The sequence below is a fragment of the Cydia amplana genome, chromosome 16 (genome assembly GCF_948474715.1).
Source record: "Cydia amplana chromosome 16, ilCydAmpl1.1, whole genome shotgun sequence".
Lineage (NCBI taxonomy): Eukaryota > Metazoa > Arthropoda > Insecta > Lepidoptera > Tortricidae > Cydia > Cydia amplana.
In genome coordinates this window covers 15,662,402-15,675,247 of record NC_086084.1, presented here as the reverse complement: position 1 = coordinate 15,675,247, position 12,846 = coordinate 15,662,402, and the positions used below count along the sequence as shown (strand labels likewise).

The 12,846-nt window shown below is 34.5% G+C and overlaps 1 protein-coding gene across 1 annotated transcript in view; it reads right to left on the bottom strand.

The window, feature by feature from the left end:
* Positions 1-12,846, bottom strand: part of LOC134655085 (phospholipid phosphatase 2-like) — a 100,974-nt gene that overhangs the window by 39,253 nt on the left and 48,875 nt on the right. Inside the window, exon 2 of the mRNA XM_063510548.1 lies at positions 7,320-7,404. Coding sequence (XP_063366618.1) covers positions 7,320-7,404 — 85 coding nt within the window. The remainder of the gene's footprint in view (positions 1-7,319; positions 7,405-12,846) is intronic.

Sequence of the window (12,846 nt, the reverse complement as noted above, 5' to 3'; positions counted from 1 at the left end):
TTTTGTTTAGTGGCAAACTAAAAGCGTGAAAAGCTATTAACATTCAGATAAATGAACGATACCTAAACAAATACTTTACCTGCATTGTTTGAATAGGTTCGTGAGAAGGAATAGAAAAAACAAACTTTATGAACCATGAGTTTAAATAATCATAAGGACTCTTTACATATCGATTTTAACAGATGATAACAGCTTCGTCTATCTACACAAGAGAGAGACATAACGCCTCTTTTACTAAGTACTTATGTAGGGTTTATTGTTTGAATTCTTCTGCTTAGTTAGGTTTCAAATTAGGCTTTCCAATGAACGGAGTGAATGCGAACTACTGAACATCATGTAGGTACAGCTAGCTGCAAAAGTGCTAGCCTAGTTCATGAATAGAATTCGTTGATAAAGTGGGTAATAGTACCTACTTATGCACTTTTGCAGCTTGATTGTACATATAATATTTAAAATTTATATTTGATTGTACATGATGTATTAAGTGTATTAACCCACTTGTTAATAGTAACACTAAGGACTAAAGAGTCCTTTATAACGCCACATTTTTTTTGTGTTTGTAGTGGCTAATTGACAATATTGGTATCGAAAAATGATAAAAAAAGATAGATAGATAAGATTTTTTTTTTTTTAATTGGGTTAAGAAAAAAGTTGAGTGTTATTTTTATTAAAAATCTAAGATGCAAAGAAAAAATAAAGTGCAGCAGTGTCATCTACGTGTGTTTACATACTTCTAAGGACAAAGCTAATATGGCAGTCATATAAGGCGTTGTTTACCCAATGTCATGTCACCATGGGTGGTCGACACTTGACACCTGTCGTGACACCGCATGACATGCGACACGGACCGTCGGGCACACAAGTGTTAACGAGTATCTCTGGACCCGGACAACTTTGGACAGTACCCGTGTAGAAAAATAATAGGTGTACCTATTTCAGGGACCGGAACCGGTTACCTTAACCGGGGTTTTTCATAGGGTTATTTTAGAAGTGGTTATAAAAACCCTACCATAACGGTAACCGTCTGATAAGGTAACACTTTGATTCGGTAACCGTATCAGATCGAGTTAACCCCTGTTACCGGTAACCGAAATAAAAACCCAGTCGATTCTGTTACCTCATAATAAGGTTTTGAACCAGTTCAAACGATTGTAATCTTTACGCAGACTTAAATACAACTTATTATTGAATAACCGTGGTTGGCATGGGCGGTCTATGAAGCCTCCAGCACAAACAAGTTTTTTTGCCGGTAACTTCGCTTATTGTCAATTCAAACAATATTGCACTTTGAGTCCTTAAGCTAAAATTGAAAACCTAAGTGAGCGATTACAGTATTATTTTGGAGCGACAGCCGCTGCGTGGTTATTCCTTTGTTTATCTTTATACCTGTGTGTTCCTATTGTTTTTGTTCATTTCGGAGCAATTCTAGTTTAGAAATGTTTAGAAAAGGGGTTGCAAGTAAACAACATCCTATCCTAGTAATATCTGCTATTATTTAGTTATATTTTATGCTACTTAGATTATTATTTTTATTTTCGGGTTCACACTTGGTATGTACCTACAGATTAAAGACTGATTTAAAGAAATTTTTTTATCTAACTAGTAATTTTACTGGTACATAGTTAGGTATAATTTATCTTTAGATTCCAGAGATTAGAGATAGAGTGATTAAAAAAAATCACTTTGTGATAAAGATACATGCGCTAGTGGATTGTGGTAGATATTTTACCATTGTTAACAAATGACATATGTACTAGTTATTATGAGCTTATTTTATAATAAGCAATTAAAGTTTATTCTTTATCCGGTAGACTAAAATGACATTTCACAGTATGAAATGAAATGACACATGATGTTCATTCATACTATGAAATGTCATTTTAGTCTACCGAATAAAAAAATAGACTTTAGTTTAAAATGTTTTCATATGCGGTGAGTTGTATGAGCTAAAAGTCGTAATTTACCTTGTACCGCTTAATGCAGCGATTAGAAAATATATATCTATAGCAGTGATAAATAAACTTATTTTAATACTTCAAATCTTTCATTAATACCAGAATTCATTATATTTATTGGGTATCTATAACATTGATAGGTGAAATAGTTTTGATTAAATTAAATAGATACATACATACTTAGTAAGCAGTGTTGGTCATTCAAGAATAAAATCATTATTTAAATAAGAATTCCTAAGAATAAAATCATGTTGATTTTATTCCCGTCAAAATTATTTAAATAATTTTGATCGGAAATAATTCGTATGTGAAAAAATTGAATAAGAATAATTCTTAATCAAATAAATGTAATCCCATCAAAAACATTACTTGTAAAAAGGTGCAAGTATCGCAACGCTTTTACTACAAAAAAGTTTTGAGATGTAATGTGAAACCAAGTCGGTTATTTTAATCAGTGCCAGGGGGTGTTAAAACCGTATCAATAAGATATCTTTAATTTGTAATACGTATAATGACTTGGCCATCGCACGGCTGCATAATGGCAAAAGGATCATCGTCACCTATTAAAAATAATTCTAATTGAACATAACGCTAGCGCTGATTGCAGTTTGAGCATTACACATATTTACGAGTACGGTATGAGTAAAGCATTATGTGCGATTGCCAAGTCATTATATGTATTACAAATTAAAGATATCCTATTGATACGGTTTTAATACCCCCTGGCACTGATTGAAATAACCAACTTGGTTTAATGGTTTCACATTACATCTCAAAACTTTTTTGTAGTAAAAGCGTTGCGAGACTTGCACCTTTTTACATGTAATGTTTTTTAAGGGATCTCATCTCTTTTTGTAGGCAGTCCTTCTTTTCGGGTACTCATACCCATACTATGTATACACATATCATAACTAAATATATCTTCATTTATGAACTGCAACAGTAACTTTGTAATATCATATATTTATATGGGATTACAAACTTACCTTATGCAGTTCTTAGATCTTTAAAACGTGAGTGATATTGCAATATTTTTAGGTGTACCCTTTATGTGGCCATTAAACCCTAACTCTGTACCAAATTTCAGCTCTCTGAGTTTATGGGAAGTACTAGTTCTATTCTGATGATCATGAGTGAATGAGTGTCATAAATGCGAAACTTTGCTTTCGCTTAACTTCGGAACTAAATGACCTACAGACTTGAAATTGGATTTTAAGTATGTGATTATTAGTGTTGAGTCGCTCACTCGTGAGGCACCTCATTTGTACCACTCATTTTGTTAATTTGTCGCAGTACTTCGTACCGCAAAAGTGTCTTACTTCACTCCTCTATTCATTTTACTTGATTCTAAAATTATCTTTCTCCTAAAAGTTCTATTCTTAATCTCCAGAATTGCACTCCAATTAAATGTTACTATTTATTTATTTATAAAGGAAGTTATGAATACATAAATATGTATAAATATGTATTAAATATTTTTATCGCCGTTGGAATTAATGGAATAGTCGACGCTGAAAATATGCTAGTACCTCACCTCATTTGAAGTAAGACATTTTAACACCTCATTTTAGAAAATGAGGTACTCATACAAACTCATTTTAAATTGATGTCCTACCCATCACTAGTGATTATAGCTTACTGGATGACGAAAATTTCTGCGTTCTGGTCTTATCCAGAGGTTCTCAAATAGGGGCCTGAAAATGCGGCGAAATGGTTCCAGTAAAGGATGGTACGGCAGTGTTTGCTTCGCGCTCGACTTGGCGGGGGCACTGCCGTGCCCCCAGATCATGATTTTATATTCTAAATAATATTCCTGGATTAAACATGCAGTCTGGGTGCCGTATAGGCGTTACGTATAGATAGAAGTAAATTAGACAAGAAACTACTATGTTTCTTGTCTAATTTATACCTGATTTTATGCAATAAAATCTTACAAATTTAATTTACTGCCGCATAGTCTTGGTATTGGACGATACCCGTATTTCTTTTAACCTGTCGTTTCCCACGATATGATGATATTCTTCTGATATTTAAAATTTGCATTTATTATTTAGACGGAAATTATCAGATATTAATATCGTTTGACACAACGCTTGCCGCACGTGTTTAGCAAATGCTGACAAAGAATTCACCACGCCACGACTTAATCCTATTAATGAGTAATGCCAATGAGTAATAAATGACGGTCTCAAGTGGAAACACGCCTGCAACTTTCTGCAAATCTAGTGATAAGCGTAGGACTCTTTTCTTACCTGCAGTAATTTACTATCTCATTCACATTCCGTAGGTGTGAAAGAGATAGCATACGTATGACCTCAAGGCTGATAGGAATAATAAACAAAATACATACTTAATATGCAAAGAAATATATATTGAACCATCATAATTATAATTTCGCAGTTTACTTTATATGTAGCTTCATTATAAAATTATCATCACCGTTTCGAAGGCTTCAAAAAATGTACCTATCTATCACAATAAAATCTTTTACGCAAAAAAAAATTCAAATCAATCCGACCATTGAAAAGAGGGGTGAAATTCATTGAAGTGGATTATGTATTATGTAATTATGTATTGTATATTTAAACACGTCTCATCGTTGTTTCTTGTTTATTAATAAAGAATACATGTTTTTGGTGCAAATCTAAATAGAAAAGTCACACTCTTTTAATATGTCAATGTTTTAAATATAGAAAATCAATATAACTAAACGGAGAAAGTTTTAATACCGAACATTCATTTTACTATCTATATACATTGTACTACAAAAGTTAACTTAATTCAGAATAACATTCTAATTGAATAAAACGTTATTTAGAATAATCCTACACCTGGAATAAATATTCCGTTTTTTATTTTTCATTTAATAAAATAAAAGTGACATGATTTATTAACTTTTATTTTATTCTAAAATAACGAGTGTAAGAATTATTCTTATTCAAATCGATTGGAATAAGAATAAAATGTATGTTCTTATTCTTCTTCTTATTCAAGTTATTTTTAGTCCAACTCTGAGACTTGAGACTTAGTATGCTTTTTACATTCCAACAAAACTTTCTTCTCCAATTCACGGGATTTTTTTAAACCCGAAAGAGTAAAAGGAATTAAGTAGTAATGTATGTAGTATAAAAGTGCAAGCTATATAAATATAAGCCAGAAACCCAGAATGCCTACATTAAAACTTGGGAACATTTAACTATATAAAGGAAAATACGTCAGGTCTTCTAAATGTTTAATAGAGTAAAAAAATGTTTAACAATAAAATTAAATAAATAAATGCTTATGACAAAAATTAATGAACAATGGTTAGGTTACGTTTAATAAATAAAATAAACAAAATTAGTAAAATTAAAAAAAATAATAAATAAATAAAATAAATAAAATAAATAAAATAAATAAAATAAATAAAATAAATAAAATAAATAAAATAAATAAAATAAATAAAATAAATAAAATTAGCCTTAGAGTAAACTTTAAAATGTGTTAAAAATTAAAACAAAAGTTATTTTTACAAGTTGCTCAACTAATATTGGTCAGTTTGAGACGTACAGTCTACAGTTAAATTTATTGCTCCTGTTACAGGCCACACATGGTATATTTAAATCATCGCTAGTACTTTTGTGCGCGACTGTCTCAAAGCACAAGGGATGACATAGTCTAATGTTATCTATCTGGTTTATCTTGAACGTAATAGATGTAATTGATATGAGTGTCGATTCGTTATTGAACATAATGAAACTGTTGTCGATTGATTGTATAATTTGTTAGATATTTAAACTTATTTATGACATTTAAAACTTTCGCGTTTTGAACACATATTAAGTCACATCTACAACAGGGTCTATCGCGAATTTATTTTGTTACCTACCTTTATTTACCGACGTTTCGACACAGGTTTGACTGGTCGTATTAGTCGCGGTTAACTCATATCCCAGTAAAATGACAAAATGTTACAAATTTTTAAGCTTAAACTTTAGATCGATGTTTATGAGTTTTTCCTATATAGAGCATAAATCAAGAAATCAGGGTTCCAATCGATTAAGTTACTAGAGAAAGGCCTCAAGATTGCTATTCATACTCTTACTTTTGAAAACCGTAATATGATCTAAAAAAGCGCTGCGGATTTTCAAAAACCCTGATGGCTGACCCTATTGCATCCTAAAGTGAAAGGTTGACTACTGTGCAATGTTTTGATTGTCGATTCAGCTCGACTGGATTCGATATCGAATCGCCACGTAGTTCGACTTAGATCATCAGGGTCACTAATGAATTACAATCTTACGATGACGTGTGCTCGACATAAAATATTCTAAACAGGTCAACGACCCCTCTTGTCAACTAGTTTTTTGTTGTACCATTGTATTATAATTTTATTGGTTATACAACACACATTACGTCGTCGTCTTTGACTGTGCATTAATTGAGCTTATGTAAATAAAAGATAAGGGCGTTGTAAATATGTAAACTTGAAATTAATGGCCAATATAAGTTGGGCCGGTTACAATTTTGTCCGATTTTTTAGTTCTGAACCCCTAGTGTACCTAAATTTCATTCGATAGCGTGACGAACGTTCGCTTTTGCGTTATGTCTATCTTTGAATGGGATCTTGAACAGCGCACCAAGTTGTTCCAATCGGATTGATATAATAAAACCTTAAGTTACGTAAGTACTCGTAAATTTGTGTTAATTAATTAAGTATATAATCTTCGATATAACTCCTTATAAATACCCTTGTGCGGCAAGATGCCTCGAAAATAAATGTACGCTCTCCGACAACCGCGCATGCGCTGGCCGTACAACTAGCATTTGGCGTGCAAACTTAGCGTAGACGTAGACTAAAATATATTATAACAGACTTACCAACAAGAGCCGATAAGAGGGGTCCGTATCTCAAAAGCTTGTAACTTGTGATACAAGTGGAAGTCCCTTTCTAACAAAAGCTGTCAAAAAGTGGCATCCGCTTGTATTATGGCTCCTCTACACGATGGGCCAACGCCGGCCATTCCAAGGGACGCATTTATGCGTTAGAGGAAGCAAGTGATATTGCTATCTCATTCTACCGCATGGCTGCATCCCTTGGAGTGGCCGGCGTTGGCCCATCGTGTATAGGAGCCATTACAAGTTACAAGCTTTTGAGAAACGGGTCCAATTGAGGGGGGATTTAAATCTTCTCGGGGCAGGGGCACAGAATAACTAATAGTAACGTACTACCGTAGCAGGGGCAGAGGTGTAGGGTTGGAGCCGGTGTAGCTTTATTTGACGTTCATAAAAGCGCATTGTAATTATGCCTACTTGAATAAACTATCTTTTATCTTTATCTTATCTTTATCCAGCTCTTAGGATAAGAAGAAGAGATCGACTTACCAAGCAGCAGTATGGGCAGGTCTATGAGCAGATGCCACCAGTAGCTGTGCCGTGCCTGCATCTCCGCGGGGGCCGGGGGGACGGTCTGCAACAAATAGAATACATTTCGTTTATTGTTCAAGGTCATTGCGTGTACTAGTCGACTTAATGCGAAACGCTATAACTTTTAAAGGTCGTCGCACACAATATCAATTCTACACTAATTGCAACACCAACTCAACTCACTTTAAAGGTTCCGTCACACAGGCGCGTTTTCGGGGCGGGGCGTGAGCAGGGCGCGCCGCTTTTACGTATAAAACGCTCAATTAACGCTTAATTTTCACTTAACTCTACATTCTCTCTAAAGGTATACAACCTGCAAAATATCTGGCAGTCTCTTTTTTACAAGCTTTTATTTAACTTGCAATGACTGATCGACTTCACTGGCGACCGAAGAGCTGGCAGCTTTCTCGCACAACGTATTAGCATCGCGATACAGCGGGGAAATGCTGCCAGCATCCTCGGCACCATGCCAAAGGGGCCCAATTTCTTAGATTTATTTTAATTAGTAAGTATTCGTTTTAGTTTTGATTTAGTTTTATTTTATAGACAAGTTTTTTTAATGTATTGTAACTTATTAACTATTTACTCTCAATGTTTGCAATATGTTTGTATTAGGTATGGTATGGTACTATCGAACTGATCTAATGCCGAATAGTCTGATATATGATGCCATAGTCGCCTGTTGAAAGAAAAGTACAGTCAGCGATAAAATTTAAGCTTGTATCATAACTTTTTTACAAAAAAAAAATTACATGCTTGCGCTCTCTTCGTTATGCAAGATATTATTGAAGGTGATTTTTCCATGAATCAATCAAAAGAATGTAACGTTACTTACGTAAACTTCATTGTTAACTTAAAAGCCATTGTTATGCGTTATGTAAGTAAAAACAGCGTGGCTGAATAACTAGTTTTAAACCCTTTCTTGTCCGAATGTAGGTATTATGTTACAATCATTTTATAGAAAATTTCGTAACACTGTTTCATTATGATAAGTATAGGTACAAATCAAACTATAGGAAACGTTTGATATGTTTAGGGTTAGTTGTTGATCAATGAAACACTAAAAGTTCAAGCCTTTCTATCTCTGGTGTTTTTAAAGTTACGAGTGTGACATTTCGCATGAAGATAAACAATTTAGTTGGCTATCGTATGGCATTCAAGGTTTCTACTTATCTTTAACAGTTTCTGTATTGTAAACCTTTTTTTGAAAAATGAGTTTTGTTTCATTGTGTCCTTGTGCATATTTTCAATGAAACACTCTAATTTTTACAGTGAAACAGATGTAATATATATAGTCTACCCTGAAACATCCTTAATAAACATTGAAACGTTGTAATAAATAAGTTACATTAATACATACATCCTTTCAATCAATTAATGAGAAAGGGAAGGAGAAAATAGTGGTAGGCTGAAATTTGTTATTTAAAAGGTTTCCGAAATATGGAATCGTTATAAGATTGCTGAAATATCTAAAAGCGAAAGACTTGTTTCATTGTACGCACACCTAAGTTTCATTGTGAATCGAAAATCTGGTCGGCACTTACGGCATGCTGCGAGAAAGGCGCCTTTTATGTCCACGGAGCATGATTGCCAACTAGGTGGACGCGGGAGGGTTTTAAGCATCTCCATGCTCGATATCATACACTTTCTTGCAACATAGTGTTTATAAACGACTGTTTCAATGTTAGACATGTAACCTTAAACTTGCCATCAATGAAACATTCAACATATAAACTATCCTATCTCAGCCATTTCTAAAGTTAAGTATCTTATATTTTGTCATATGATAGACAAATTATTATCAATTTTCATGGTATTTTAGTTTCACAAATTTCGGACATAGTCTTTAATTAATTAAAAAAATAATGAGTTTGTTTCATTGTGTACTAATACTGGTGTTCAGTGAACATCATGTTTCATTGTTTACTACATAAAAATGTTTCATTGTGAGACTAGGGGGTGTTTTTTGAATCAATTAAAAAAAACTGCACCAAAGAGTGAAAGAAATTTAAAAATATTTAGCTCCAAAGTAACTTTAATACACATAGAACACAACAAAAAATTAAATAACGCCTAACTAGACTCTATATCTTGGTAAAAAATTGCGAAACATAAATGAAAAATATTACTTTTGTCGCACGAATTGACAATAACGCTCGTAGCAACGTGCTCCTTCTCCGAGGCGCGCTCGCATATTGGGGAGGTGCTGGGGGTCCCTGAGCCTGCCCTTGCTTGACAGACGGCACTAGCTGATAACACCTAGTTTCCGAGATATCGCAAAGTTTCACTGTGTACGATTGTTTCAATGTTCGACAAGTGACCCTATGCATAATACCTACTCGTTAAAACAGGTATAATACAAATAATCCTCATTGCACACATCAATAGAAGAAAAAAAAAATACAGAAACAACAAAAAATACAGAAAATATGATAAAAAAACAGCAACATAAGTAAGAAGTAGATAAACAACAAGCTCTCCTAAATATCGCTAAAAAGCGTATCGTATGTAGATATTAAAATTTTCTGTAGACACTCGTGCCTTTCTAGAAACTAATTATGACGATTCGATGTAAGTAGTAAGTACTTAACTTCGTTTAATAAATGTCCCTTTAAATGTCCTAATTAAATTGCATAATGACGAACATAAACTAACTTAACAAGACAACCGCTAACTATCCACCTATTAATATTAACTCGCTAATCTGATCATAAGTGGCGTTAAAAACTACATCAAGCTAACACGGTATACTTAACACTACTATAAATCTAAAAGGACGTATGTTCTACATACTATCTATTAAAATACGTCATTTTTACAATAGGTTGTACAAATCTAATAATAGATCGTGTAATCCGTTACTTTCGTTGAGTTTCGCGTCGCCATTTCTATTTTACATGCGCGTGCGTTTGCGTGCAATCGCAAATATTTCCTTAATCGATTATGAGTCTTAATACAAGGAGATACGGTGTATTAATAGGTGGGGATAGGTCGTATGGGCACCGTTAGTGGCGCCAATTTATAAGTGGTTCGCGAAAGTAGTAGAACCTAGGAAGGGATAGAGCGTTTACAAATACCTATGTGCCCTAATCTAATTAGCCCTTAATGACCAAACCAAGCAAAGTGTCTCCGTTTCAGCCTAGACAACAATGCTTTACTTGTCCAGCTGTTCTCCTGTAGGTAAAGTGCCCGTTTTATACGCTTAACGTCTACGCTACGTACTTACCTAATTTACTTTCTTATACATCTCGCTCGCACTCGCAACCAAAACCATGTCTATAGCTGATAGATCCACTTGTAATTACTTATTTGTTAAGTACTTAACTTATTAGGCGCCTTTATAATTACTAGTCATTAAACTTGTATAGACATTTACGAAGGTGGCGGATTTGAGCCCCGGCTGACACATCGAGAGAAAACCAGACTAATCCTAGAGGCTTTTAGTTTTCCCTCTGAGTTGATTTGGCAGTCGCTCTCGTAAAAACTTGTATATCTACGCCACGTCACATAATAAATAATGTACTAGGTACAGAAGATTCACTCTCTAACAAAAACGCGTCTGTTACGATTAGGTTAGGACAGATATGACCGCTAGGTGGCGCAAGCGCTACGCGTGACCTATGGCTAGCCACCAAAATTGGTGTGGGACGGATGTACTTTTAGGTACTTGTTGCGACGCGACGAAATCGCGGAGTGAGCCACGCCTGGCCACGTCTTGTGATTTGTGAATTGTGAAGTTTGTCAAAGCCTGAGCGTCTTGAGAATGCAAATGGGAAAACCTGGAGTATTTAGCATGTCTAGCAGTTACGAAGACGATTAATTCGATAATTCACTCCGGCGCATCACATGTCACAGTCCCATTAATATTAAACAGCGAGAGATCCGCTTGGCACAACAGCGGGGTATGGGGTTATGGACGGAATGGTTAGCAGGTCATTAGTGTCAAACTTGCATGTGCAATATGTGCATATTATGGTTGACAATCAATTTTGTTGAATTTGAGTCATATTGATCAATTGCGTTGCCGTTTTCACTGCATTTCTGTCGCGATTAGAACGTTTAATATGTCACTCATTTTACATTGGAGGTTGACTTTAGGTAGTTGTACTACTGCAACGCTACATCAGCAAGAAAATGGAAATCTCGTTATCAGCCTCTCTATCACTTCAACGTGCAAAAACGATAACCAAATAACTAAATTTTTAATTAATTATTAAAATATAAACTAAGTTCATGACGCTACATGTATTACGCACACCATGATCTCTCTCTACGCAAACGTCATAGTCATAACATAACAATTATTCTATTCAAGCAACCATGACCAAAGTGGCATGTCATTGACAGTTTGACAGTTCCTAACAAGGCTTGACAGCTACGCAGCCATATTGCGAATTATTAATATTATTATGCTGGCTGTGATCTAGGGTTTATAATTATTGTAAGTATTAATTGATTTTTAATGAAGACAATGGCGATGGAAAAAATTGCGGTTATTACGCGCTCTTACTTAGTAGGTATACAGGGTGCTTCCTGTAACAGGAGCAATAAATTAAACTGTAGGCTGTACTCCTCAAACTAACCAACATTTGTTCAGCAACTTTTGAAAATAACTCATGTTTTGATTTTTATTTCACTTTAAAGTTTATTCTGAGACGCAATGTATTGCAAATTTTGTTATGTTTAAAGCGTGACAAGCAACGTCAAACACACTGATGTCAGCATACATTGAAGGCAAGATTTATTTTGTATGTAAAAGAGGAAGTCTAAAGGATTCATAATTTTTAAAAGTCGCTGAGCAAATGTTGGCCAGTTTGAGGAATACAGCCTTTAGTTTAATTTATTGCTCCTGTTACAGGAAGCACCCTGTATAGGTACCTCTAATACCTCTATTATATTTGTATTCTAATTTTTAGTGTCCGACCGAAGATTCGGTTTCGGTTTTGGCCAGCATCAACCAAAAAATCGCGTTTATCGCGTTGTGCGAGGGCAATATAATAGTATGTAAATTATAGTATTTTTAACAGAAAATGGGTCTAAAATATTAGTGATAAATTAAAAATATCAAAGAAAGCAAAGAAATAGGGCCAAAGTCTGCGCGCTGACCCACCTGACCCCTGTTTATTTATGTGTATACCGATAACACTTTGATGTTCCAGTAGTGGTCATCAGGCGCGCGTTATTGTCTAATTACTACTAACTTATGGCCCTTTCGAGAGGTTAAACACCTTTAAGGGCTTTATCTATTAACTTGAGAAGAAATATAAATAGGCAATTAATCCTTATTTATCCTCAGTTTTTGACGTGATAACGTCTTATAAATCGATGAACACCGGTAGCATGCACGAAAAAATGCCACGTTGTGGACAGATCTCCATGGTAACGTTGTGGACAGATCTCCATGGTAACGTATAACAGTATTAAATATTCACCAATGTTTTCTCATAACGTTATTACGCAAAATTATCGTTCGTAAACCGACTTT